Below are 26382 nucleotides of genomic sequence, written 5' to 3'. Positions count from 1 at the left end.
TTAAAGCAGGCTTAAACAACGAATGATTATTAAAAACCATTCTTTGTGAAATACAAAGCATTTTCTGATTTTTTTTTTTTCCCCCCCCACTGTTAGATATATTTCCAGGATTATTCAGTTTATTCTTTTTTTGGCCACTGCTTCTTTTAGCTGCAGTGATATGCTAATGACAAGCTGAACTGGGGTAGAGCTGTTTGCAAATTACAAGTAGTTCTGATACAAAATCCTAAACGCACTTAGTGACCTCTCATAACAGGAATATTTTAGCTGTGAGTCATTCTTGCCAGATAACTAACTCTATGTGGGGATTCAAAGCAGTTTTCAGTTTGTATATATAAAAACTTTTGCCAGGCTTGTATAGAATTTAGTTTCTCGATGCAGTTTCATATGTTAGAAGTGTATGGTCTATTTGCCCATGTATCTATATGCCTAAAAGACTTGCGTCTTTGTCTTAATAGTATACTACTACACTATGCTAGTATGCTACTAATGATAGTATACTAATTGTAGTTTCTTACCTGTTTAGAATAGGTAGGCAATCTGGAGTTTACGTACAACACATGAAGTGGCTTTTTAATTCACTGTTATGTTTTATTTGATTGTTCTCTTTTGGATTAAGTGGGACTGAAGTAATTTGCTTTAAGATGAATTAGTTGTTTGAAAGACTCCAATTTTGTTCACGTATCATGGGCGGGTGGTGTTGTTTGTTCCATTTTTTTCTGTGGAATGCATGCTACTGAAACCTGTGGTTTGCTCATTTTGTCATGGCCGTGCAGTGTGTAGATTCAAAAAACAGTTTTTACACACAAGTTATAGGACAACAAGTTTTCTGATGCAAGAAAGGAAATTGCTGTTCTCCATGATTTTGAGGATGCAAAAATGAATCTTGGGGATATTCCCAAGATTTGAAATATTGGCACAGAACAATGTCACTTGGATTGTTCTTCGTTGTAAAAGTAAGGCAGTTTTGTGCCTTATGCATGTTTGTGGATGCATTCCAGATCTGCATGGACATGAAAGGTAAACAGCAATTTGCTTCTGCTAATGATTGCTACCTCCTTCTAGCTCACATCACAGCCTTTTCCTATGTCTGAACAGGAGTAATAGTATGGGTAAAATTCTCAATGTAATTTGTCTTTGCAGTCTGCCACATCCTGATAAGGTCTTATTACATGAGATTCTGTGGGAAGAGAGATGCTTGTCTTAACACCATATGAAGACCAAAGCTTGTCCTTTTAGTTAGGAGCCTGATACAGCATTAAGACAATATGTCCTTGATCATCTTGCAGCTGGATATCCCCATTTCCTGAAAGATTGCCTTGCTTTTCAATATGCCATGACTGGTGAAATAAAAATGGAGGATTATGAAGTGTCATGGACTAAAGTCTAATCTGAGTTGGTTACTTTGCCTTATAAAGCAACTTTGTAATCCAATGTGATGCCTACATTGGGAAATCAAATTACGTTGTTATTTTCTCTAATAACAATTCAGCAAAATTCTACTCAGTGAAATGGGTCTGAGAGCAAAACATGTTGTTAAATGCTGATGGCCCCTCATCAGTTTGAGGCAAATGTTGTACGAAAGTATACTCCATTTATACTTGCATCTAAAATAAAATTCTATTTAAAGGAGTTTGGTAAGAGGAGAAGGGAAAAGAGATAGCATGTTTATTTCAGGCAGTAATACCTGAAATTTGAAACAAAGAAAGTGGCTAAATAAAATAATTGGTAAAAAAGATTTCAGTAAAGCCAGAAAATGTGCTGGATATTAGTTGCTGGATTGCTGGTTCTATATAGACTGCTTCTGAAATGACAGTTACCTGTGGAGGAGAAACGAAGGAATACAAGGAAGCCTGACTGTTGTGATGTGACCAAAGTATAAATTCCTAAATGTAACACAGTTTGTAAAGCTGTGGGAAGCAGGAAACTACAGCTGAAGGAGAGTGAGTGGGCCTGGATCTTACTCTCTGGATAACTCTTGCTCTACAGCTAACTAATGCTGATCTTTTTTACAGCCTCAGCCCACTGAGTTTAGGAAACAAATTCCACAGACCTCACAATCCTGTCCTATAAGTTCAACCTTCAGCTCTGTGTTTGGCGTTTAAATGTAGTTACTACTTTTTATCTATCTGTATTTTAAGAATGTCTTTTACATATGCATTTGGAGTGTGTGATGTAATTTACCCAGTCTAAGAATCTTCCGGTTATATTTTTCCCCTTGTTAGATTTTTTTTTTTTTCTTTATGTAGATTTACCTGGTTGTAAAGGGGGGGAAGTATGTGCTGTCCTGTCTGTCAGAACAGGAAGCTCTAAGTGCTGGAGAATCGGTCAAACTGATTTCACAGAACTGTATTCAGTTCTTTCTTAGCTTTTCAGTGTGGATGTTTGTAGTCCAGCGCTAATGGAGCAGCCTGTGCTGCTGCTTGGAATTATTTCATTCTGGGTGCAGGACTTTTATCTTTGCTGAGTCTCATGCAATTCTTGTTGGCCCAATCATGCAGCCTGTCCAAGCCTCTCTGAATAGTGGCTCATCTGTCCGCTCTATGTCTTCTCCCCACTTGGTGTCATCTGCAAGCTTGATGAAGATTGATTCCATCTTGTTATCCAAGATAACGTGATTTATAAGAATACTGAGTAGTACTGGACCTAGTATCAACTCCTGAGAAACTCTGTTCATGACCATCTGCTAGTTCAGCTTTGAGCCACTAACTGCTTCACTAAAAATGGAAGAAACCCTCTGAGAACATAAGGTTTCCCATGCTGTATAAGATCACTGATATTAAGTCTGGTTCTCTCCATTCACTGGTGTTTGTTATGAGATTAAATTGACAGCTTTGTGTCATTCAGGCAGTTTTGGAGGACTAGAGGGGGGATTCTTATCTGGCATTTGAGATTACTGGTTGACATACATGCAGAAGCATGGAACTTCATCAGTTCTTTGAATTAGCATGAATAACTGCAATGGGTTATTTGTTGTGAAATCTAAATTTTCTTTATTTCTGCAGTAGTAAGTGTTTTCAAACTTTATTTGCACTATGCACTAGTGAATCACTTACGAACTGCTTTCATTCCCATATGTGACTGGCTAAACATCTTCACCTTCTCTGACTGCGAAACCTTTTAGGGATACAATAGACGCTGTCTATGTAAAATATGTTAGGAATAGATTTACTATGTTTTTTCTCTGTCTTCTAATGTAGCCTAGCAGCTGGAAGCCCAGAGAACTAGGACCAAGTGACCAGACATCCATTCCAGTGCTGGTAGGTGCGAGCTGCCAACAGCTAGTGACTGTCCAACCCCATGCGGCGAAGTTCAGTAGCAGACATTGAACTGTTTTAAGAGGTACTTCTTTTGCTTCTGATTTGCTTGCCATGTATTTTAAATAGCAGCTTGTCTCCAAAAGAATATAAAAATCAGTTCAGGCGTGGTCTTTCAGAATGTTTAGTGCTGACCTCCATTTAAGCTGCTTTCGGTTTACTAGTAGAAGGAATTGGAGCATTTTCAGTCTCTCCCCCTGTCTAAGTCACTCAGATGTTTCTCTGAGAAGTTATATAACTAAGCTCCTTCTTTCTTTACAAAATACAGCCTTTCTTACAAGTGCGGGCACAATCCTTCCCAGAGGCACTGTCATTGCTTGGTATGTTATATTTCTCTGTGCTAAAAGTATGTTTGGTTTTTTTTAGTTGCTGTTAAATTGTTTTTTTCTGCAGACATTCTTAAATTTTGTTTGCAAGTTCAAATTCCATTATGCCAAAATTATTACATTAAAATGTTTTCAAAGATATATAGCTGTATTACATATCACAAATTAAATTTCCTTCTCAATGCCAGAAAACAATTTTGGTGGCCAGGTGACAGTCTGTTTAAGCGCAGAGCATTTGAATTACATCCTATCTAGCTTGAAGGTGGAGGATTGTCATTGACGAAAAGCTGATCCCAGCCATTCTGAGCCTTATGAAGGTCTTCAGTAGATAATCTCAAGGCTGCTCTTAGTTATGACTGTGTCTTGAAAGCAAGCAAGTCCCCATCTAGCTCTAAGACTGAGAAAACACCATTGTCCTATACCTTGCAGAGGGATTTTTTTGTTGTTGTTCTTACGGAACTGCAACAATACACTGCCAATTTCTAAATTGTTTGTAGAATAATTTAGTGTAGTAATTATTAAACAGCATCAGTCCTAGTGCAGACTTCAGGGCATTCCTCAGGATCGATACTTATCTCTTCTGTGGGGTAGGATGATTACTCAGTGAGCAAAAAAAGGGGCCATGAAAGCCCCATTCTTCCACAAGACATGTATGAAGTGTAACAGTAAAGGTCATTCAGAGGAAACATAATATTTTTTGTTATTGTTTGTCATTAAAAGATTTCAATAAATATTAAAAGAACATTGTCACTTTTAACTCAAAATTAGAAAGAAAAAAAGTGAGTAATAGTAACTGTGGGTGGGGTGGGAGACTATTACAGAACCCAGCGACATATTCCCTGATTCTTTAAATGAAATATAGTAGCCACATCATTCTGTTTATTCACGGCATGTTTTTACAAGTGTACATTTCCTATTTTTGATTGCCCTAATAGCGGAAAATGGTTTGTTTATTTTTCCAATGGGCAATATTCTTGTTCAGAAGAGCCAAAAGGAAAAGTATACTAATATTGTTGACCAAAGCTATATAATCCAATCAGCCAAGCCATCTTCCTTCAGCTTGACGGTGGTAGTCCACACTACAGTTATACAGATATATTTAGAGCCAGCTTTTCCAAAAGATACATGAATACATCTCAGTTTCACTAAAACTTACTCAGAGGTACTTAGATAGTTTTCCACACATGCATGAGATTCCTCTGTTGTAAGGCAGCATGAATGGCTAGGAATGTGACATTACCTGCCTGTGCCTCAAGAATAAGCACGTACCGCATCAGTGCCTGTCGTTTTTCAGTTGCTGTCGAATACAATTTGTAAGGAAAGAAAAAGAGCAAGCTCTACCATGCCAGATATTGTCAGAATTCTTTGCACAAAGTTAATGACCCTGACTCTTAGTAGAGTTTAAAAATAGTTGTGAGTTTTAATAAACCTTGTCGTACTTTTGGGAGCTTTCTGAGTATTTCAAGGGAGTTTCAAGCCTTTTGATACTCAAAAGGATTATATTTTTGAAATGTTACCTTGAAGTGACAGCTATAGACTCCCATTCCCCATCACTGCCTTTTTCAGGCAATTCCAAGTTCTTGCATCATTGCAGGCTTTTAGGAACTGATGCCTTCAGAAAAACAACAAACATGAGACTCTCAGAGCTAGTGATAGTTATAATGCTGTGTAAATGCAGTCAGTTGTTCGCTAGCAATGACCTGTGTGAGCACCATGAGAATAGTTAGATTTGTATGATTAGGTAGAAAAGGAGCTGATTAATTCCTCAACAAAACAACATCAAAGATGATAAAGTGACGCCAAATGAAGACTGATTGTTCCCTATCTATTCAACATGCACTAAAGGTGTTCCTGGGGAGGTCACAGGGGTATAACTACCCATCCTCTGCACAAATATAGCCAGAAAGTTTGGGCACTTCCATATAAAGATCTTCTGTGATCTCATAGTAAACTTCCAGAGTTTATACACAGGTTCATACACAGGTATCTTTAGATGATCAACTGTGAGAAAAGAAAAACAGACAAACTTTTGGCCAGTCTAGTGCTTTTTCAGACCTGAATCTGAAGTAAAAAGTGGCAAACTCTGTACATCTGGGCACAGAATCAGTTGTTGGGAGCAGTTATTCTCAATTAGAGTTTACCTTTCCATTTCTAGGTTAATTTTCTGAGTTGAGGATGCATCTGTATACTTGAGAGCTTGGCTGTTTTCCCAAATACATCTAACAGAAAGTCTTGCCCGTGACTGTTAGTCTTGCCTCCCCTAAGGTTTGCTGCTACCACAGGCGCTGCTGTAGTGCATTCATGCTATGGTTTTAAAGGAATGGTGCAGCATAGCTGGTCTCACTGAGATTCCCTAGCTCTTCTCGTGTCAATTCTCCCTTCTGGTGTACTTTAGTGTAGAAAGAACAACATAAGGATTTTCTGTAAATAAATTTGTAAATATCCACGTTAATAATCAGTGTAGCTAAATTCTCTCTGAGATCAATGCTTCTAGTGTATTTTTCAGAAACTATTTAAAAGTATCTATGAATAAAATAAGAATATTTGTTTAGAACTTCATTTCATTACTGAAAATCAGATTTGGAGTAACAATGCAAGCTTGAAAATAATTCAAGTCTGTTCATGGCTCTTACCTTAATACGGACTTTAAGATTTGTTTATCCCAGAGTTGAGTGAATAGCATGAGTGCCATCCTGTGCCAGGCCTGCTGCAATAGATGTTTCACTACATTCAAAAGCTCCACCTACCAAATCTTTGTGCAAGCAATTCAAGATAAAAAAAAACAGGAAGAATGCAAAAAAATTCCTACTGAAACAAGTCACTCATCCGTCTAGTGTGGGCTACACTGCCTGGCAGACAGAGCACTTCAACAAATATTTTACTAGTCTGGTTAAATTTGAGCTTAAAAAGGAGGGAAGAAAGTAGCTGTCAGAACCCCATTGTTTCTTAGCCCCTCTGCTGAGCAAGCTGTGTAGCCATTTTAGAAGCTACCTCACCAGTCAAAACCCATTTATTTCAGAACCATGTAGTTAATGCATCCAGTACTGCAGTTCTGCAGTTCTGTTCCCTTGACTGACAGGAGGAGCACAGTAGTCTCATGCAACTCTCTGGGTATTCTTTAATAGGAAGAGTAATAAAATAAAAAGGAGGTATAACTACTGCATAGCTGCACATGCTACTCTGAATAAATTTTGTAGTAATTTCCAAATTAACAAGTGCTCACATCACAGTTGAAATTCTTTGGCTTCTTTGTGGGTAACCTAAGCAGAATGCACAGTAAGATTGATTAGACTGACTTGTTTAATCCAAAAGCAGCACATTTAGGTTAAGAACCCTGGAGAGAATATTGTACTGACACTGTCATTATCTCTGGAGAAAAAGAAACTCGTGGGTTAATAGACCTGTCACTACAGCCTGCCTCCTTTTTTTTTTTTTAAAAAGAACAAGCAGAAAATTTGTATGCGGGTGCATGAATAAGTAAGTTTGTTTCCTGCCTTCTCCAGGGAAGATATTTTACACAACATCATATTTATCAAAAGACTGCATTATCATCCATTTATAGGTTTTCTACCAGCCCAAATAGACAAACTGAGAAGATAAAATATTGTACACATTTCTTTGGCTTTTAAATGCCAAATGAAATGTCTGTGGTTTCATGCTACTCTGTGTGTGTGTGTATGCACATGTCAGACTGTGGCTTAAACTTTGGATTCTAGCCTTCTATACTGGCAAAACCCTCCTGAAGGCTTTCTTTGGTACAGCCTCTCGCTCCACAGGAAGGACAACAGCTGTCTGTCTGTCCATGTCTGTTCTTGTTGATCAGTCAGCTAGGCTTCCACTCCCTTCCTCTGCTGTTTTGAACTCATTCTATACACACGGTGATGGCTGCTCGTTATTGTATGAATGACTTCCTGGGTAATAGTAGCATTAGGAAAATAAACCTTAGTGTTGAGGACTTGTTTGAAAATTATCTGTAGTTTTGCTATCACTACAGCCTTTTGTTTCATCTCCTTAAAGGTGAAAGATCTGTTCCCTGTGTGGGCACTAGCTACTAGCACGCAGGACACAGCAGTGAAAGTTGTCCAGCTGAACTAGAAGTGTTTACTGAAGGCTTATTTGAAAGCAAACATTAATGAAAATGTTAAGTATTATACGTACTCCTTCATGCTAAAACAATAGGCTTTTAATATATTTTTCTGATTCATTAAAGGGAGAGATCTTTGGTTTTAGAATTCAAATCTGTGCTTCTGACCTGGAAAAGCAAGTCTTAGCCTGCCTGGCAGAAACAAATATCTTCATAACAGCCATTCCCTTTCACTCAACCAACATCTTTTTTGAAGTCAGGTTACTTTGCCTTAAATTTTATCTAAAGCTATAAGATGCCCCTTGAAAGGGCAAAAAAAGACATTAGTGTAGACAGTCATATTTAATTGAGAATTTGTGACATTCCTTTGTGTTGCAAGGCATCATTTGTTCCCCAGCTAGTACCTCAGCTGAGCCTGATTAGGTAATGAACTTCAGATCATGTAAGAACTTACTCAAGTGATAAGTGAACACTTACTCAAATCGCAAGTGTTTTATGTTATTTTGTACTAAAACAGGGTTGATATGTTTTCAAACAAACAAAAAAACACAAAAAACTTTCCTGCTATTTCATAGAATCATTGATTTTAATTAAAATTTTACAGCTGTGTTCCAGATTGCTGTAGTAATAGTATGCTGATTTCTGCCAGTGAACTTTAATCTGTAAGTGATTTTTAAATTCATTTTCATGGGCCATTTCAGAAGTGGCATGATGTTAAATAAAAAGGAGGCACTTTTTTCAGTATGCAGCATGCCGTTACCAGCCTGCAGATTTGCTATAGGAACCTGTTGTTTAAGGATTTTTAGAGTAAGTTTAGATAGATTCCTTGAAACTTTCAGAATTATTCCCCAAGATTCTTAGGGACGTATTTAAGGTGTGACAGCCTCCCCTGTACTTTGGCAGAGGCCAGGAGATTAATCCAAACCATGGGACTGTTTGTGTTCTGAGTCACTAAAGTGGAAAAAGCACATAATGATGGGAAACAATGAAGCAGAACAGAGTTGGGCTTACATGAAACCTTTTAACTATTCCTAGGAAAAATTCCCTGAGGACTTTTGGCAGCTTCCATCTTTTATAGCCGTTTCTGTCCTTTGGCAAGACAGACCAAACTTTGTAGTGATTATTCATGCTGGTCTGTTCTGGATGATGTCAGGGGTTCCTACATGCACTAGTAATATTTCCTACAGTGTTTTCCATTGTGGTGGCAGTCTGGGGAACATTATTGTAGAGCTGGCAGCTGTGATCGTTTTAAGCACTGTGTCATCTAAATGGGTTCAAAATCTCTCTTAATGCTGTAATATATACTGGTAGTCTGTTTATGCTAGCAGCATTATGCTGATGTTGCTGGGAAAGCTGAACTCATCCTAGTGGTTTTGAGATGTGTCTTTTTAACCTGTTAACATATATAGGACCAAAGACAGCATGATATCTAGATTCAGATGGAGTTGCAGCTCTCCAACCCTAAGCAGATTAAACTGTGCTTGAAGGTATTCATGATAACCTGAGAACAGAAAGTAAAGTTACTTTCTTTAATGTCTGACTATGCTTTACAGCCCTTGTTTTATCTCAGATTGCATGATCTTAGGATAAAAGGGCAGCTGGCTATCAAGCAGGGCATCGGGAAGTCCCCGAGAGACTGAGGAGATTCACTGAAACAGGGTTAAACACATAGTGACTGTATATCCTGCAACTGTTTCATTCAGCGTAAAGACGCTGACTTTATTCATGCCACCAATACCAGTCCAAGGAATTTGGCAAGTGTGTTTCATTTCTGTTTATGTATGTATCTAGGCAGTGTCTCCTAGTCACGCACTAGATGATTACTTCTGTGAGGCACAGTGGAAAACCAAAATGCTAGTGATTAATGTTTTAGTTTAGAAATCGAACCGAACTCCAGACACGATTAATACTCATGATGAATGTATGCCAGAGGAGTTACATACGTACCAAAGAACAGAAAAGTATCTGAATTGCTGGGTTACCATTTGTTCATGATGCATATTCCTCACTGAATCTCTGTGTCATTTGAGTATGTATACCTTTTTGACTTACTGTAGTTAGCATGCCAAACAGAAGGAAAGAAGATGCAATAGCCTGGACTGAGTCATGAGGGAAACAAGTCTACTGCACCTTTGAAGTTGCTGGCCCCTGTTGTTACCTGTGTCAGCTAGATGAGAGTAACAAAGGATCTTGCTTCCTTCTGAGCATTTCAACAGTGCATAGGTGATTCCATGTTGTTTTCTGTTAGCAGTGGACAGCCGGTGCAATGGGATTCCACCACGGTGACTCAAACTTCATGGGTTTTGGCAATTGGTAGTGACTTTAATTAGGCTGTATATGTGCCCTGCGACAGCTTTCTTTATTATTATTTTGTGCATAGTTAAAAGAAGTTTTTTCTGACCGAGTCCTGTAACTATAGTCTTAGCTAATATTTTGCTTTGTTACTCCTTTGTCTTGATTCACATCCCAAGTCACCCAGGCATCTGGTTCTTTGTGGAGGCAAGCTCCTTGTGCCCATAGGCTTAGAGAGAAAGGATCCACTGAGATTGTGAGATAAAAGGGTGAGGAAGAAATTAGAGTTCAAACCAAGGTTATGGTCAGACATGCATGAAAGTGTCAGAGGAGGGGTACTGAACAGCAGAGAAATTGATTTGCAAATATAGAGTTGAAAAGTAGCTGAAGACAAATCCAGTGATAAAACAGTATCAGAATATAAGAGGAGACTTTTGGAAGTCACATGCAAGATGCAGCGAACTGGTGGGAGAGAGAGGTGGATGTTTTACTAGCCATGGAAAGTATTTGCTGTCAGGTTCTAATGTAATGTGTGAACCACTTCGAGATTCTGCATGGGAAGTAACTGTAGAACGTAATGCCTGTCATGTCTTAGTCAATTAAAATGATTGCTAAAATATATCCTTTAAACAAGGTTACATCAGCTTTCATGTAATGTAGACTTTGTATGAAACAGATGAAGATAAACTGGAAAAAATTTGATTAATCTAATTTATTCTTGTATGTTGATGAAGTAATTTATGTTGTTTAGCATTTTCTTTAGCAGATGCAATACTTAGTCTTTGCCCTGAAGAGTTAAGTCGAAAGAGAGGATCTGATCAGTGAGAAAGCAACAATCTAAGATCACACAGCAAACCATAGCACTGCAAGGCATACAGTCCAGGTGTCCAGTTTCTAACCTGGATGTCCTTTTCATAAGCATACCACCTCTCTATATCCAGACGGAACTAGCAAATGCCACCTACCTTACCTATTATAATGCTTCATGTAACATTAAAATACACATGTAACAAAATATTAGAGATCTGGCTAACACAGAAGATCATTCCAGAGATAAGTCTAGCTCTTTAAAAGGGATTATTTCAAGTAAATGAAACTCTGAGTGGAGAATAACATTTGTGCAGGAATGTGCATGTAGTGTAGGAATGAGATTGCACAGAATAGAATTGATCCCAGGGCTTAGGTTGTTAGGTGGAGCACCTAACAAGATGTCTGGTTCTCTGGTATTGTATTAGATAAAAGATGGCACTGGTATTCTGGTATTCAATCTATTTTTCAAAAAACATACATTGGAACTACAGTTCCGTAAGATTTAGAGTAAATCATTATGGATGTTATCGAAAAATGTTGCATTCCCCCTCAGCCCCCCCAAAAAAACCCCAAACCCAAAACAAGTTAAACACTTTCAGTGTTCAGAGTTTTACTAAAGCAGTCTAGATGTGCTTTCAGGAGTCCTTCCTCCTTCTGTAGCCACAGACATAATAACTTGCTAAGTTGTTATCCTGGGAACCCAACTGGCGTAACTTTTAAGTTATACTTAACTTTCTCCGTAACCTGTGATTACTCTAAGTGCTAATAACAAATCTACATGTATTAGTATCATGGCAGTTCCCAAATTAGACCAAATAATCAAGGTGCAAAAATAACACCCAGAGGTCTGCCTGATCCATATGTTAATCAGAATGGAATTTGTATTATCCTCTTGCAACATAACACATTCAGGGAAGCAATGCTGTACATAGAGGCTCAGCCACACCTAAACCAGAAAGTCCTTTGTCCTGATCCCGGTTGTTGTTTTGGTTTGGTTTGGTTTTTTTGTATTCAAGAAAAAAGTTTAAGTAAGCAATATATATTGACAGAATTATGGCCTTCATAACTCCAGTGTTAATGCGTCTTTGATTCTTTGTAGACAGCATCCTGAAACAGTGTGAGCAAGATCTGTGTAGACAAAGGAGCCTAACAATCAGGTACAGAAGTGAGAGAAGAATCTATGGAGAGCTGGAGTGACCCCATATGCACTAATGTTATTGCAAAGGTAAAGTTTAGGTCAGAGAGGAACTTAAATTGAATATTCAAGTTAAGCACATCAAGCCTCCAGTAGTATAACGTAAGAAGAAGATAACGACAAGAAAAATCAAAGGTGTTAGTGAGGTGGAAGCTAATGATATATTGAATTGAAAGAGGGAGAACAAAAAAAGATAAAATTAGTATCAAACAATATTAAGCAGTAACAAAATAATGGGAGAGTTAGCAATGGTAATGTCACTGAGTCTGAGAGGATGGAATAAATGGACCTACAGCATGTCCATAGAGTATAGGATGAACCACAGTCACAGTGAGCTGTCAGAAGGGGAGAATGAGAAGTTAGCACAATTACATTTGTTTTTCCATCCACAGGACTCTGGGGAGCTCCAGTCAACAAAAGTGTGCTCTCTTTGATTTCTGTGGTCAACATGCAGGAAGCCGGAGATCACAAATAGGTAATTGCAGCTGAAGTAGTTGCCAGTTATTTGAAATATGACCGTCTATGCAGGTATTTTAAGGGGGTGTGAGGACTAAGCAATGTGAAAACAAATTGAAAACCTTTCTTGGCACTGCCTTACTTGCAGGCTAGTTGCAGCGTCTTTCTTCCAGTAAATCATCTGTGAGGCAGGCACAGAGAAACACTGGGCTTGTGGCAAGTGCAGTCCTTGTCCCAGCCTTTATCCAGCCTAATGCTGACAGTAGTTACTTTAATGTAGTGCTCAGGAGCAGCGTCACGTACCAGAACCCTTTGTGATAGGTGCTGTAGAAACCCTCCAAGCTTTGGGTAAATCTCTGGAAATAATGCATGTGACTTACAAGCTTATGTCTCATTTTAAAAAGTGATGCAGGCACTTGGCTGCTGTTCTCCCATTGAATTAATTTCCTTTCCCTGTTTGGCAGATAACAGAAGTCTTTCCTATTGGCACAGTCTAACTGCTGCCTTCTTCAACTCACTGGTTCTGCAAAGTTTTTTCTTAAAGGTATGAAGACTATATCGTATTTCCATGGGCAGGATCACCAGGCCTTGGTGTTAGGGGATGGTTGGTTGTTCTGCCAAAACTGTTAATATGTCTTCTGCTGTTCATACTACTTCGATTCCCCAGCTGGTGCATGTGCCTTTGATGTCAATTGACCTACATAAGCGGAGAGCAATTGAGGGAATTCATAATATGTTTGAATATAATGTTCCTATCTTCATGACTGTGAATATGGTTGCTCTTTTTTTTCCTATTGTCAGTCTTTTTTCTTTTGAAATCACTTCAACAGTCCCTGAAGCTTGTGTAAGTTCAGAGAGGCTGCTGTCTATTTTAAACTGACGTGAATGTGTGATTCTGAGATGGAATAATTTATGATTAAGTTAGATATTAGAGACAACATCTCTGTTCCCTTTCTGAAGCTGTTGGAATTGCTGGAAAATCTTTTTATGCGGCAGTTAATGTGGCTATAATGATAGTAGTTCACTTGATATCAAAGCTTTTGCAAACTGTTCATATGAAGATCTAGTTAACCAAAATTAATGGTGGTATATGTGCTACTTCAAATTTTAAGAAGTATTGAGTTATTAAAAAGAGAACAATTTTCTAAGGAAATGGGAATAGTAGTGTCATTGGAACAGGCTGCAGTAGAGGACTGAAAGGTAAATGGACCTTCAGTTAAGAGAATGAATGTGTTCATCTCTGAATTAATTCATTAATATGTGACGCAGATTTTGTACAAGAATGCAACATATATGTTGCATGTTGGCAATACATTACATATGTGAAAACGCTTTTTTCATCTGAGGGTATTGTGGTTATGCTTTTCTGTTTTTGCTTTAAGAATGTTTGACAAGAGATGGGGGTAAAAAAACTATCCCTGAGGGATTGTGCATCCTTTAGTAGGCAAATTGGCTGTCTGGCTTCTGCTCAGCTGCTTATCCCTATTTAAAGCCCCTAATGAATACTGCAGTATAGAATGGCTGTTACTTCTAGGACTGTAAGTATTTTTGATCTGTGAATCACCTTTCCAAGTCGCCAGTGATTTTTTTCTAGGAAACCTGAAAAGCGGGGGGAAATAATGTGTTTAACTGTTAGTGACAGACACTGGTGGAAGTGGGATACCCAGGAATTAATTTTTAAAGATAGGTTCATTAATACACAGAGAAATAACCCCAGTGGCCTTGCCAAAAAGAAAGCTAACGTGTCAAACTAATGCAATACTGACACTGATGTTCTCCTCTGACAAAATGCTATGTCATGATATGCCTTTTCCTATGGCTGTCCCCTTCATGTCACTTTTGTTTATTCAGAAAAGAGCTATTAACATTATTTTCATCCTCTGCAATGAAAAGTTCACCCGTCCACTCTGTTGCCTCTGTGTGATGTTTGAAGTCTAGTGTAGTATTTCTTAATATTTCTCCCTTTTTGTATCTCTGATCTTGTTTCATCCCAGCAATTACTTTGACACTCAGCCCATGTTCTTGTGTCTCTTGTGCTTGCCTGCTTTTGCCACCGCTCTTTTAATGCACCTGGCCAAGCCTAAAACTTTTTTTACCCTCTTTGGCTGCCAGAAGACATCTCTGTCTATGCCTACAAAAAACCCTTATAGCAGAGGCAAGTATCTCTTTGCAGAATCAAAACCACTCAGTGACAGCATACTCTTGAAAGGACTACATAAAGATATTCACCTGCAGGGGATTAAAAAACACAAATTACAGGAATAACTGCATGCATTGGGAATGGGGAGTGCTTGTTTTTTTCTGAAGTATTTGAGATTGATCACTAGTAAATTGGTCATGCTGTTGTGGAGGAACAGTAATCTAAAGTGATCCAACTGAAGATCTTCTTTTGCAAATAGTTTTTAACCGTATCTTGCTGTTGTTACCAGTGTAACATCTGGGCTTCAATAATTTATTTTTCACTAGTCAGACTGGCAGTTTTGATTTCCCCTCCCCCTTCTGGGTGTGGTATGCCTGTTGGGCATACCTGAGCATGATTCAGTGAGCCGCAGGGCAGAGCTCGTGCCGTGGTCTTCTAGCGTTCATTGCTCATGGCAGACGTCATTTAGACTTCTCACAGCGGAGAAACGCAGGGATTTACACACTGAACGCTGGGCACTGATTATGAAAATACTGTTGGTGCGGAGCAGGCTTGGCTCTAGCTGCGAGCTGTAAGGAAGGCGGTTCGCCCTATGAGCCCAGCGCAGGAGGGTGCAGCTCTGGCTCGGTGGCGGCGAGTGCCCAGCTTGGTGGGGCGTGGGGGTTAGGGGTCCGCGCCGCTGCGCGGCAGCGTGGGCTGTCTCCTGCGTGCCTGTGCTGGGAGTGTGTGCTGCCCTACAGCCCGAGCACCATCTCGGCCGCGCTGCTTTAGGGAACCCAAAGCACAGGCTGCAACGACAACCTGCTGCCCCAGTAACGCAGGGGAGAGGGCAGGGGCACCGGCCAGCGCCGCGGGGGCCGCTTTCCTCGCATCTGAAAGGTGGGCAGCAACCAAGCAGCTTCCGCGGCGCTCCGTGGAGAGCGGGGTGGGGGGCGAGGGCTGAGCCCCGACTCCTGCACCCCAGGGCGCTGCTCCCGGCGCCTCCTCCACAACCTCAGGAGCCCCCTGGGCGGCCCGCGGGGATGGGGACAGGGCCCTGCGGGCCGCGGGTGCCGAGGGAGCGGCCGCTTCTGCCCTGCCCTTTGCCCACCCCGTCCCTCTCCCCTTCCTGCTGCGGGAGGCGGGCGCGGCCGGGTGAGTCAGCGCCGCGCCGGGGGGGCCGGGGGGGGCGCCGGGGAGGGGAGGGCCCGCCCGGCCCTACAAAACCCCGCCCGGGACGCCGCCGGCCCCAACCGCCGCCAGAGCCGCAGCTAGAGCCGTCGCCAGAGCCGCCCTGCCCGCCCCGGCCAGGTGAGCTCTCGCCGGGCGCCCCGGCCCCGCCAGCGCGGCACGGAGCGGGGGGAGGCGGCAGCCCCGCGGGGCCGGGCCGGGGGTGCCCGCGGGTGTCGGGCCGCGGTAGCCGCTTCCCCGGCGGGAGCGGGGCGGGCGCTGCGCGGCCGCGGAGCGGGGCGGTGGCTGGGTGCGGCTGCCGCCCTGCGCCCCGCGCTTTTCTCCTCTTCCTTCGGCGTTACCCGCCCGTTACTTTCCTGTGCTCGGCTTCACATTGAAACGGCGGCCTCCGAGGGCGAGGCTGCCCCCGCAGAGCTTCGTGCGCCCCGCACCAGCGCTGGGTGTGGTGCCTGCGCTCAGAAAAGAGGAACCGGTCCCAAACTTAGTCAGACTTCCCCACGTACTCTTTTCTCCTCCTTAAGGTACACAAAGGCTCAGCTGGATTAACGATGATAGTGTAAATTCACTTTTCAGCCCGGAGCCTCGCAGAGACGCGGCTGTGCCAGCCAGCCTCGCCGGCCGTGGAAGGCGGTGTCATTCAGCCGTAGCGAGGCCGGAGTTACTCCAGCAGGCGCGGCGCAGCCCTGAGCCCGCCCGAGCCGCAGCGCCGGGCTCGGCCTGGGGCAGTGGCCCCTTCCCTCTCCCCCAGGGCGTGGCTGCGGCTGCTGGCATGGGCAGAAGAGAAGCCCTTGCACAGGGAGCGTTCTGGGTAGCCAGTGCTTACCCGAAGTTTGCCTTTGCTCTCACCCGCGGCGTGCCAGGGAGCCCTGTGCGGTTCCTTGCTCGCAGAGCCAGCCTTGGGCACGGCTTTCCCACCCTGCCCCGGCTATGAGCAGAATTGCTGAGATCTTGCTGCTGCCTTCTGGAGTGTGACTCAGCTTGGACACCACTTCCTCCTCCTCGAGTGAGGAGGGGAGGTAGGGCAAAGGAATGTTGCTATGTGTTTTAACTGGAAGAAAAGTGAAATGATCTCAGGAGAGTCATGCAGAAGTAAGTTGTATTCTTATGCATGGCAGCTTTAATTCTGTTTAATATTAGTTGTTCTTATGTTCTTATTCAAATGCTGTATCTGCATAGAGATGTGCAGACCCCAACGTATAGGTCAAGAGTGAAAGAATCTTTTGGAACCACTGCGCCCTTGAGTAATCCATTCCTGTGTGTGACTTCTGTTGGTGGAGCTAGTTGTGATAGGCAACCCTAGCGAGTATAGTTTCCATTAGATAATGTATGGAATCTAATCATACGTTTTAATCAAAACATTAAAAACAAATGTTTTTAAATTGATTGAAAACAAAAAAAAAAAAGAGGTTTTCCTGTAAAGCCTCAGAAGTGAGAATAACTTGAATTTGAAGAAATAAAAGTCCTTAATTTTGCATGTGTGTAGTATCTTCCTGGAATGAAACATCTCCTGGGTTATTAGCAATGTCTGCGGAAGAGAACGGTTAAAGTATGTTTGTGGTAGCATGGTTTAATGGATTTTGAAATCTTTTTCTTTGAAGCTAATTTTTTGTCCAAGTAGTGGCTTTTAATGAACTGCTAAACCTTATGGGGGATTTGGGGAGATACAGCCTGGTTTGTTTGTACTTGTGGTTAGCACTGTATATAAATGAATGACTTTGAGTCCTTACTTCATTTATAGTAGATATTGTGGATCTTCCATGCTCTTCCTCCTCTCCTCTGTTGCCAGGACTTGCCCTAGTTTTTGGAGACCTGACACAAATGTGCTCCGAGTGAAAGAGTTTCCATTCTCTCATTCTGGGGATGCCGTTTAGTTGGCTCAGATGTCTGGGAACACCCTTTGCTCAATCTCTGTCTACCAGAGTATAAGTGCTTCTTAAAATGCTAACTCTGCTGATTGAGCAATGTAGTTATTTGTGCATACCTGACACTTTTTTCCATGGATCCCATGGTTTTTTTCTGCTGTAACGTACGTGAGCTGCCCCTGGGAATCGAGATATGGGCTGCTTTTAAACACACACTCTTCTGTCACCAAACAGTTACGGGGATAAGGTACTGAATATAGACTAGACCCAATATCATAACAGATTTGCAAACCAGTGATTACTGTGGGGGTCGAGGTCAAAACAGATGCTGTCTCTTTTAGTAGAATAACATTATGATTTAGGATTACATAATGTGGATTTAGAAGGAAAACCAGTTGTAGAAACTTGCCTTAAGGTATTGAAGTATTAGTTTACAGCTGGAAGGTAGAAGCTGGTTCTTTTCCAGTGTAAGGAAGAACAAGTTAGTGCAAGTGTTTTCTATTTACATGTTCAAACCCACCCAGACCTTGTCAAAACTACATCAAATAAAATCAGTCCATCAGAGAACAGTGAGAGTCTGTTCTCAAATATGAGTGCCTTGCAAAGCAGGGTGTGACAAGAGATGCGTTTGTTCTCTGAGTAAAGATCTTTCTCTGCAAAAATTCTTGCAAAACTCCAATTTTTTTTCTTTTGCCAGCTTGTTGTTGATGGGCGGTCGGTTGCTATAGCATTGTTGTGTGCTGATGATATGAACCTCCCAGTTCCAGCTCTACGTGAGGGTGTGTTAGTTTTGTTCCTGGACTCCGTTCAAGTTTTTTGTTCCAACAAGCCTGATTCAATGTGGTTTTTAATTGATTTAGAAACAGGAGTCTTGCAAAAAGCTGTTCAGTGATTGTTTTGTGAAAGAACATACTGCAGTTGCTTTGCTTCAGCTTTCACTGGTGTTTAAAAGTTCTTTGTGACAAGCAAGACTAAAGGACTTCAGTTGGTCATCTTTGGTATTGGTTGTAATACTGTCAGAGTACAAAGGTCTCGTTGTTAGGCACTTCATTTTACTAAGAGTAAACATTAAGAATTTCATAACTCACTAATATATCATCCCTCTCTAACCAGCATGGTTAATAGTGCCATTAGCAGGTATCAGCTTATTACAACTTCTGCAGTCTATCTTTAAAGGGCTGAGTTGGATTTTTGCTCTGAAAAAAATTTATTCTCGAATAAGTTGATGCGTGACTGTGGTTTTCATTCTCTGTCTTATTTTTCCTCCCCTGGGATCTTAATTTTTCCTTGAAGTAAAGTTGCTTTTGTTACTTATACCTGGGTTGCTGCAGAAGATGAAAGGTTTTCTTTCTGTATTCTAAGTGAGGAAAGGTGTGATTACAGCAGTTAACTACAAGAGCCATGTCATGGTGTTTCTGCATTTTATTCTCATAACACTTGCTATATCTGATAAAAGTAAGGATTTCTCTGCTTTTCTCTTCAGGTACAGGAGGTTTACAGGAGCTAAAACAAAAAATAAACACTTGTTCTAGAGTTTTAACCAGATCTCCATTATTAAGAAACTATTTCAAACTTCTTGCTGGTTCTCTGAGCTCTTCGTTTCAGATTGATCATTGAGTGGAGAGGAGTTTGGTTTGTCTGGGAAATTTGCCTGGGTGATTAGTACTGCTTGCCTGAGGAAGCGCCAATACCATCAGAAGAGTGACCGATGGAGGATAAAAAAAGAATCTGAAAACCAGTTGAAGGGACGTACCCAGGACTGGCTGCGCAATAGCTGGGAGTTGGCTCGGAGGGCGTGGTGTCTGGGAGCTGGATTGGGGGAACTGGTGATAGCGTGGAAGTGAGGGGAATGGCACCCAGTGAGGCTGAAAGTAGTGCAGTTTTGGTTCCAGGCTCAGTCATCAGTCAGCGGAATGTCACTGGTCTTGAGGTGTTGCTGTCCTTTCTTTCCTACCTCTCATCAAGCCAACTCTTTTCCCTCTTTGATAATGCTCTCTACAGCTTGATTGTAGAGTTCCTGAGAAACAAGCTTTAATTTCAACAGGCAAAATAATGTTTGCTGCACGTGCCAACCTGGATGACTAATGTGAGCGGCAATGTCTGCTCTTTCAGTAGAGGAATTTGGGAGCAGAGTTTTGGGAATGCATCAAGCTGCTTAAATATTGCCTCTGGCTTATAACCTTTGGAAAAAAATTCCTCCTTAGTTGAGAGACCGTTCCAGTAAAACAGTAATACAGCTCTGGCAAACTTTCCTGACCAGAAACCAGATTTGAAAAAAGGCGCGGCGTTGTAACATAAACATATCACATCAATGTTCATTTCTGCAATGTGTATAATCTATCTCAGGGTTGGGTTTTTCCCTATTTTTCTTTATATATCTTAGCAAGATGTTATGCAGGTTCTGGCAATGGAACAATGGTATTGATTACCTTGCCTCAATGGCTCTTACTTTTGGAGCTATCATTTTAAGAGAGTCCTCGTTACCTAGTATCTGACAATCATGTTACTAACTGGTATTTGTAGCTTGTCCTGTGATTCTTATTACTGGGGAGCCACTACAAAACCATATGATATTGGAGGCATTTGTGGCCTGTGTTCAGGATTAAAAATTGAACAGCATTATGATTTTATAAAATGTCTGCATTGATATAAATAGTTTTAATGTATTCCATAGTACTTGAGGAATTGAGCGTCTGATTTAAATGCTACTACTTGTTGCTGCTTTTTGGCTTTGAGCTGGACCAGGCTATAATGTTTCTGCACAATTTTCCTGGTACTGAGTTGTAGGCTTAGTTGATTCTGTTTCTAAGGTAGAGATTCTCCAGTTCCTAAGTTTAAGTACTTAAAATGCAGAAGAAATTGTTTTTTAAGGAGGAAAGATAAATTTTTATTGTACAATAGAATGAAGACCTCTCACTGTTGCATTATTAATGGTGGTGTGGCTTGGAAACTCTTAAACCTGCTTTCTTGCTTGGTATTAGCAGATTCATTGTACTGTGTCACTTTCAGTGCTGCAGTGTTCCAGGACTATATAACACACTGATGTAACTGTAAATATATTTAAATCTACTTATGTGGGTTTTTTTTCCTCTTCCTCCAGCATTGTTTCAAGATGTCTACTGTCCATGAAATTTTAAGCAAGCTCAGCCTTGAAGGAGATGTAAGTATTATTATCTAAATAAGAAAAGTTTGTTTTACTTAAATGCCACATTTTGTTTCTTTTACAGGACTCTCTACCAGCAATTTTACTGAGCTGTACCGTTTACAAGATTCCACACATCTCTTCTACTTACATTGACTAAAAACCTAGTCAGCAGTGATCAGTTTTCAGCCACAAAGCAGCTGTAAACCATAGGATAATTATATGAGGTGACTAGATTTTAATGACAGTTCTTCTAGCTGGCCAGCAGCATAAGCAGTATTCGTGTGCTGGGCCATATGAAAGACATCACAGGACAAACTGAATGGCTAGTTCACATCTGTGGTCCCTCTTTCTTCCAAAGGAACGAGTTAAGGATGATAAGAGAAGATGGAAATGTGTTCAGTTTTGCTGATACCTTCAGAGCTTTCGTTTCTTTTTCTTTTTTTTTCAATTAAAAATGGACAACATTACTTAATGGGAATTAAAATCTTGGGGATCTTATTGCTGTAATGATTGTCACCAAAACCAAACTACCTCTTGAAAACACTTATTTTCTCAAACTTCTTTTCTCATTTTCTGTTTTGAAAAGCGTAAAGAATCTTGGTTTTGATTGTGTATTTTCTACAACATCTGCACTTGCTTGATAGTTTTATTGAAATACCGGAAAGCCACACACTCTTTGTTTGATTTCTTACGTTGCAACATTAGATGGTAGGATTGCCAATGTAGTGTCAGGATCTCATGCCATGAATTTGTGGTTCTGTGTTTGTCACTGAAGAGGAAGTGAATCCTATCCATGTGTTATTTCATCATGTTGCTTATAAACTTGCTATACTTTTAAATTTTATAGCCGGTAACTCCAGATCTGAGCTCGGTACAAGCAAACTTTTTGCCTATTTTTGTTGCTCGTTGCAAAATAAATTATACCATATGATCTTTGTGAAAGAGCTGTTGCAAAGAACTGGCTAGTGCACTGTAAGTAGGTAACAATGCTGATTTTGTACAGCAAAAGCAGTGAACTCTTCAGATTTCTTGGCTGTGTTTGTTTCAACAGAGAGTTACTTTTGGAATAATATTTGAGCAATCTGTTCTCAAGGGCAGAAATGTTTCTTCCGTGATGCTTGTGAGTAGTTGCAAAAGTCAAATTTGAACACTGTTCCATGCCAGCATTTTTCATAATGATCCTGCCATAGAGTGTTAGAAATATCAGGCAGCTGGTTTGTTCTGTAGATCCTAAGTTGGAAGCCAGAATTATTGAGTAGCTAGTTTGCATAAAGGATCTGTCCAGTTCCCCTAAGCAATGATTCAGCATGTTAACTGATGTTAAACACAGTACTTCAACCACCCATTTTTCGCAAAAAAAAGTTTTTAACCTTGATGGTATAGAATGGTCACAGCTGAACCCAAGTCCTGTCTTGTGCAATAAGGAATTTGTGCGTTCTGCATCGGTAGTACAGCGATTGATTTGTTTCAAGACGAAGAAACTGGCCTCCTTGCTTCATCCTGGCATTATCTTCTCCTTCCTTTAAGGAAAGGAGGGAGTTGAGCTGAAGTTAATCTATGCTTGCAGTTTCTGCATCTATCCACAAGAGAGTATAGAAAGATTCTGTAACAAAGATCTTGCTGTTACACTTCATCATGTGCTCCATCTTTGCACTGAGAATTGGAAGCCTATATTTTAGTCAAAACTTTATAGGTTACTTGCCGGATGATGTCAAGTTACTCGGTTTTCAAACATGACTGATGATTTTTTTTGAGGACAGGGAATACTGAGATGTAGATATCTTGAAAGGGTCCTGGTTTTTTTAGAAGAAATTAAGCCTCTTCAGCTTTCATCTTAGTGATATGTACTTCTCCCTCATGTTCTGCTCTTCCCAATAGGATTGAATTCATCAAGCTTGGAGGAAGTAAACCAGTTGGAGGACCTCTGAAGCACGCTAGATATGTGGGGAGAAAAAAAAAAAAATCTTTCTGTGCTTTAGTCTGGCCCAGACTGCTTATGCAGTTACATACTAGCTGGACTTCTACTGCCACATCCTGGAAAATTTTGTATTGAACTACTAAATGGAAAGTCAGTTGGAAAAACTCTATTGTCTGAAAACATACAGTACCAGTACTGTGGTACAGTAGTGTGCCAGAGTAATTTGAGACCATACAGTCTGGAATTTAAATGGCTGTTTTTCATAGGCAGAATAATCACCCTGATAAGACCTGTGTCTACTCCACTGAAGTACTCAAGACAGTCACCTGAGAGAGTAAAGCATAATCTTTGTGGGTGCTGAATTTGAAGACGGTCAATTTACTGGTAGAGTAGCCAGCAGGTTTCTGTCTTTCCTGGGTACATACGTACATGGTGCTTCCTGGGTCTTTTGAGCAATGTCAGGGGATCTGAATCCAATTTGTTGCATGCATTGGGTGGAAGGACGGAGGAAAAGATGGCTTCCAAATTGGAAATATGCTATGTATTTTCTTAGTGTATGATATCACCTTACAGTAAAATACGCTGTCCAAATGACTTAGAAAATACTTAGAGCTGGGTGGAAGGAGAGGTACCCAACTCTGCTAAGCTCACCAAGTGATTTGCTTCAGATTACCCAGCAGTGCTGGTTGATTACATAGAAGTGCCACATGATTGTGTATACTAATGGGCTTTGGTTTAGGAATCTTTCAGGCACACTGATTTCTCTGAGGCTGCATTGCACATCTCCATTTACTGTTTCTGTTAGCAATTTGATCTGCTAACAGGAAAGGCTGTGTTTTGTGGTGTGGCTGTGGGCCAAACTGGGGCCACTTTGCTAGATTGAGCTGATGGGAAGAGACAAAAGAAAGAATGGTTCAGTTTATCGGTGCTTTTTTGACTTCCCATTTCCACAGCATAACACAGACTGTCTCGAGAAGACACAGTGGTTGCTGCCAGAGGAATCTGTTCAGGACAGTGTGACGATAGAGTCAAATGTAGTCAAAAACCATGGAATTTTTTAGTTAAAATTTGTCCTCCTTTTAGCAATTTGCATGTAAAAAGATCCTGCAGGGATATTAAGATAGTTTAGTCCTGTTTATGAACCCAGCTTTCTGTTGGAGTAGGGGACTGAAACAAAAGTTTCCAGGGATGTTTACCAAGAAAGCTTAGTCATTCATGCACTTAGGAAGCAGCTATGGCAATTTCAGGTGTTAGTCACTACATCTTTCTGCCAGAGGTTTAGGTCTCTAAATTGAACTCAGCAGAGTAGGATTTGTGAATATTTCTCAGCTATTTATATGAAAATCTGTGGTTTAGTTTAACCTGCCCATGGGAGGTGATACAAGCTAAACTGTTAGCTTACACTGAAGCAGCTGAGAAGAGTTGAATCTCTATTCTGGTGACTTCCTGTTTGAAGCTATAATCCTCAGGATATTACAGCTGATGAAATATGGTAACTTCTAAAATGTTACAACTGTTTACTAAGTGAACTTACTTGCAAGTCCTTTTATTCTTAGCTGAGGTAATTTGAAATGTCATTTGGTTTTGTTAGCCTCATGCTGCTTAAATCAAGTATCTGCAGGCATAGAGTTTCAAAAGGAGATTGTGAGTAACTTCTCCTTTCTGGAACGATAGGCCTAAAAAGATTTTTTGGGGGTTACCTTTAGAGTCTGTGAGATGGGGCACAAAACTTGTTCTGACTTACTCATTGTTAATCTTCCATCTCCCTCTACTTTTTTTTTTAATTGTAGCCTGCAATCGAAAGTAAAGTATTGGCATCAAATCCACAATACTTCAGACTTTCATGGCAGATACTTAAACCTTCTTTGAATTAGCTTTCTGTAGTCCATTTTCTTCAGATTTAGCCAGAAAACTCCAGATTTTGGAAGATTGAGGTTTAGAGAGTGAACTTGGAATGTGTTGGTTTTTTGCTGCAATAATACATAATATCTATTTGTATGTATTCTTTGTTATAATAAGCATGGCTGTGAGTGGATTTCTGGACAATACACATCAGGAGAACAGAGTTCAGTGTCTCTTAGCAGAATTCCGTTTTCACAGATACCCGATGGTAGTTCTTGTATTTAAAAATTTGGCAAAATACCAGTTAACCAAGAGGCACGTGTTTTATTAACTGCAGCAAGGACAGGATTACGTGATTTAACTCTGAGGTGGTTTTTCTTCTTTTTCTTCTAGCATTCTCTCCCACCAAGTGCATATGCCACAGTTAAGGCCTACTCAAATTTTGATGCTGACCGGGATGCTGCAGCCCTGGAAACAGCCATCAAGACCAAAGGTGAGGAACATGGGCTGTGGCTTTGATTCTACTTGTAAGATAGAATGCTGGTGTGCAAAAAAAAAAAAAAAAAGTACTGTGTCTCAAGACGAACGTTTTCATATCCTTACTTTAGGATACCTATTTTAGGAGGTGTTGGATTTCTCAGACCTCACTGATGAACTCTTGACCAAGTTGAACTCTGTAAATGCATGCTTTGAATATGCTTTTGAAGTTTGTGGCCAAGAGTCGTTGAGGTTATCACTGAAAATGTCCACTTTTTTCTCTTGACTCATCAGTACTTCAAATTCTACTACTTTTCTGCCACTGAGAATGAAGTGTCAACTTCTGTGGCAGTGATTTGGGACCAAGCTCTGAATCATGGATTTCTACTGGATTACTGGATTGGACATTGCTTCTTCCTTTCAGCTCTCCAGACAGCTGAATAGGGATGGTTTGAACATTTTTCTCCTGGGTTTTGAACTAAATGCTCATGTATCTTGTATTAATTTGGTGTCAGAGAAAGTCCTAGAAACAACAGAATCTGGTTTCTGAAATGATGTTGCAGTATTTCAAGGGCAATCTGAGAGTCCTCTGCTTCTCTGAGCCAGGCTCTCAGGTAGCCTTCCATCTCCTTATATCCGTGCCAGGATCCACCACCTCCACTGACTGGTAGGAGACCATGATGGGGCAGGGGAGAGAAGCAGCTTCATGGAAAAGCCTGGTACTGAAACAATCAGAAGTACAGGGAGTATGAACTACAACTCTGGAGTAATACCTTGGTGATACTCCCAGGGCAGTGGTCCTCTGTCCTTGTCCTGCTCTGTAACAGAGAAAGGCTGTGCCACACTTTCCAGACTTCCTCCAGGCCAGAGAAGCAACAGCTGGGCGTAGCTGGAACTGCCAAGTCTTTTGCCTACATGTCAGGAAAGGGAGACATTTAAAAGCCAAACAGTGTCTCATCAGAAAGAAATGCAGTGCCTTCCATCAGTGCCAACAAAGCACATGTTTGACTTGCTATAAAATGTGAAATATTGCTCCTCCCTAACAAGCATGAGGCTTCCTTTCACAAGGTTTCTTAATTTAACTGGAGAAATCCCTTTTCTGCTCATTAAAGTAGGTTCAGTTCTGATTTTGAATCATTTTATGGTTTGTTTTTATTTTAAAAAAACCTCTTGCAAGACAGGAGTAAATGCCATCATGTTTGGCCGAAGATGCTTTGTGTGTATGTAGAGTTTTGTCCAGACTTAATAATTTTTTACAGCTCTTATTGTAGGGCAAACCTAAACATGTCAAATACACCATCGACTTTCAGGATAGGTACAAATTTACCCATTTTAACACTCAAGCTGT

The 26382-nt window shown here is 40.7% G+C and overlaps 1 protein-coding gene across 3 annotated transcripts in view; it reads left to right on the top strand.

Moving 5' to 3' along the window:
• The first annotated feature begins 3200 nt into the window (after positions 1-3200).
• The window catches only part of ANXA2 (annexin A2), a 44670-nt gene continuing 21488 nt past the window's right edge, over positions 3201-26382 (top strand). For 2 of the 3 annotated variants that reach the window (XM_075160308.1, XM_075160310.1), the window contains exons 1-3: positions 15829-15910; positions 20753-20812; positions 24951-25050. In XM_075160308.1, coding sequence (XP_075016409.1) covers positions 20765-20812; positions 24951-25050 — 148 coding nt within the window. In that variant the 5' untranslated portion in view covers positions 15829-15910; positions 20753-20764. Of the gene's footprint in view, positions 3343-11928; positions 12055-12416; positions 12500-15828; positions 15911-20752; positions 20813-24950; positions 25051-26382 lie in introns of those variants that run through there. The other variant, XM_075160309.1, reaches the window with a different exon arrangement.

Source organism: Calonectris borealis, chromosome 11, assembly GCF_964195595.1.
Source record: "Calonectris borealis chromosome 11, bCalBor7.hap1.2, whole genome shotgun sequence".
NCBI classification, from domain to species: domain Eukaryota; kingdom Metazoa; phylum Chordata; class Aves; order Procellariiformes; family Procellariidae; genus Calonectris; species Calonectris borealis.
The sequence above is the reverse complement of the archived record's forward strand: the minus strand, read 5'-3'. Positions and strand labels throughout refer to the sequence as shown.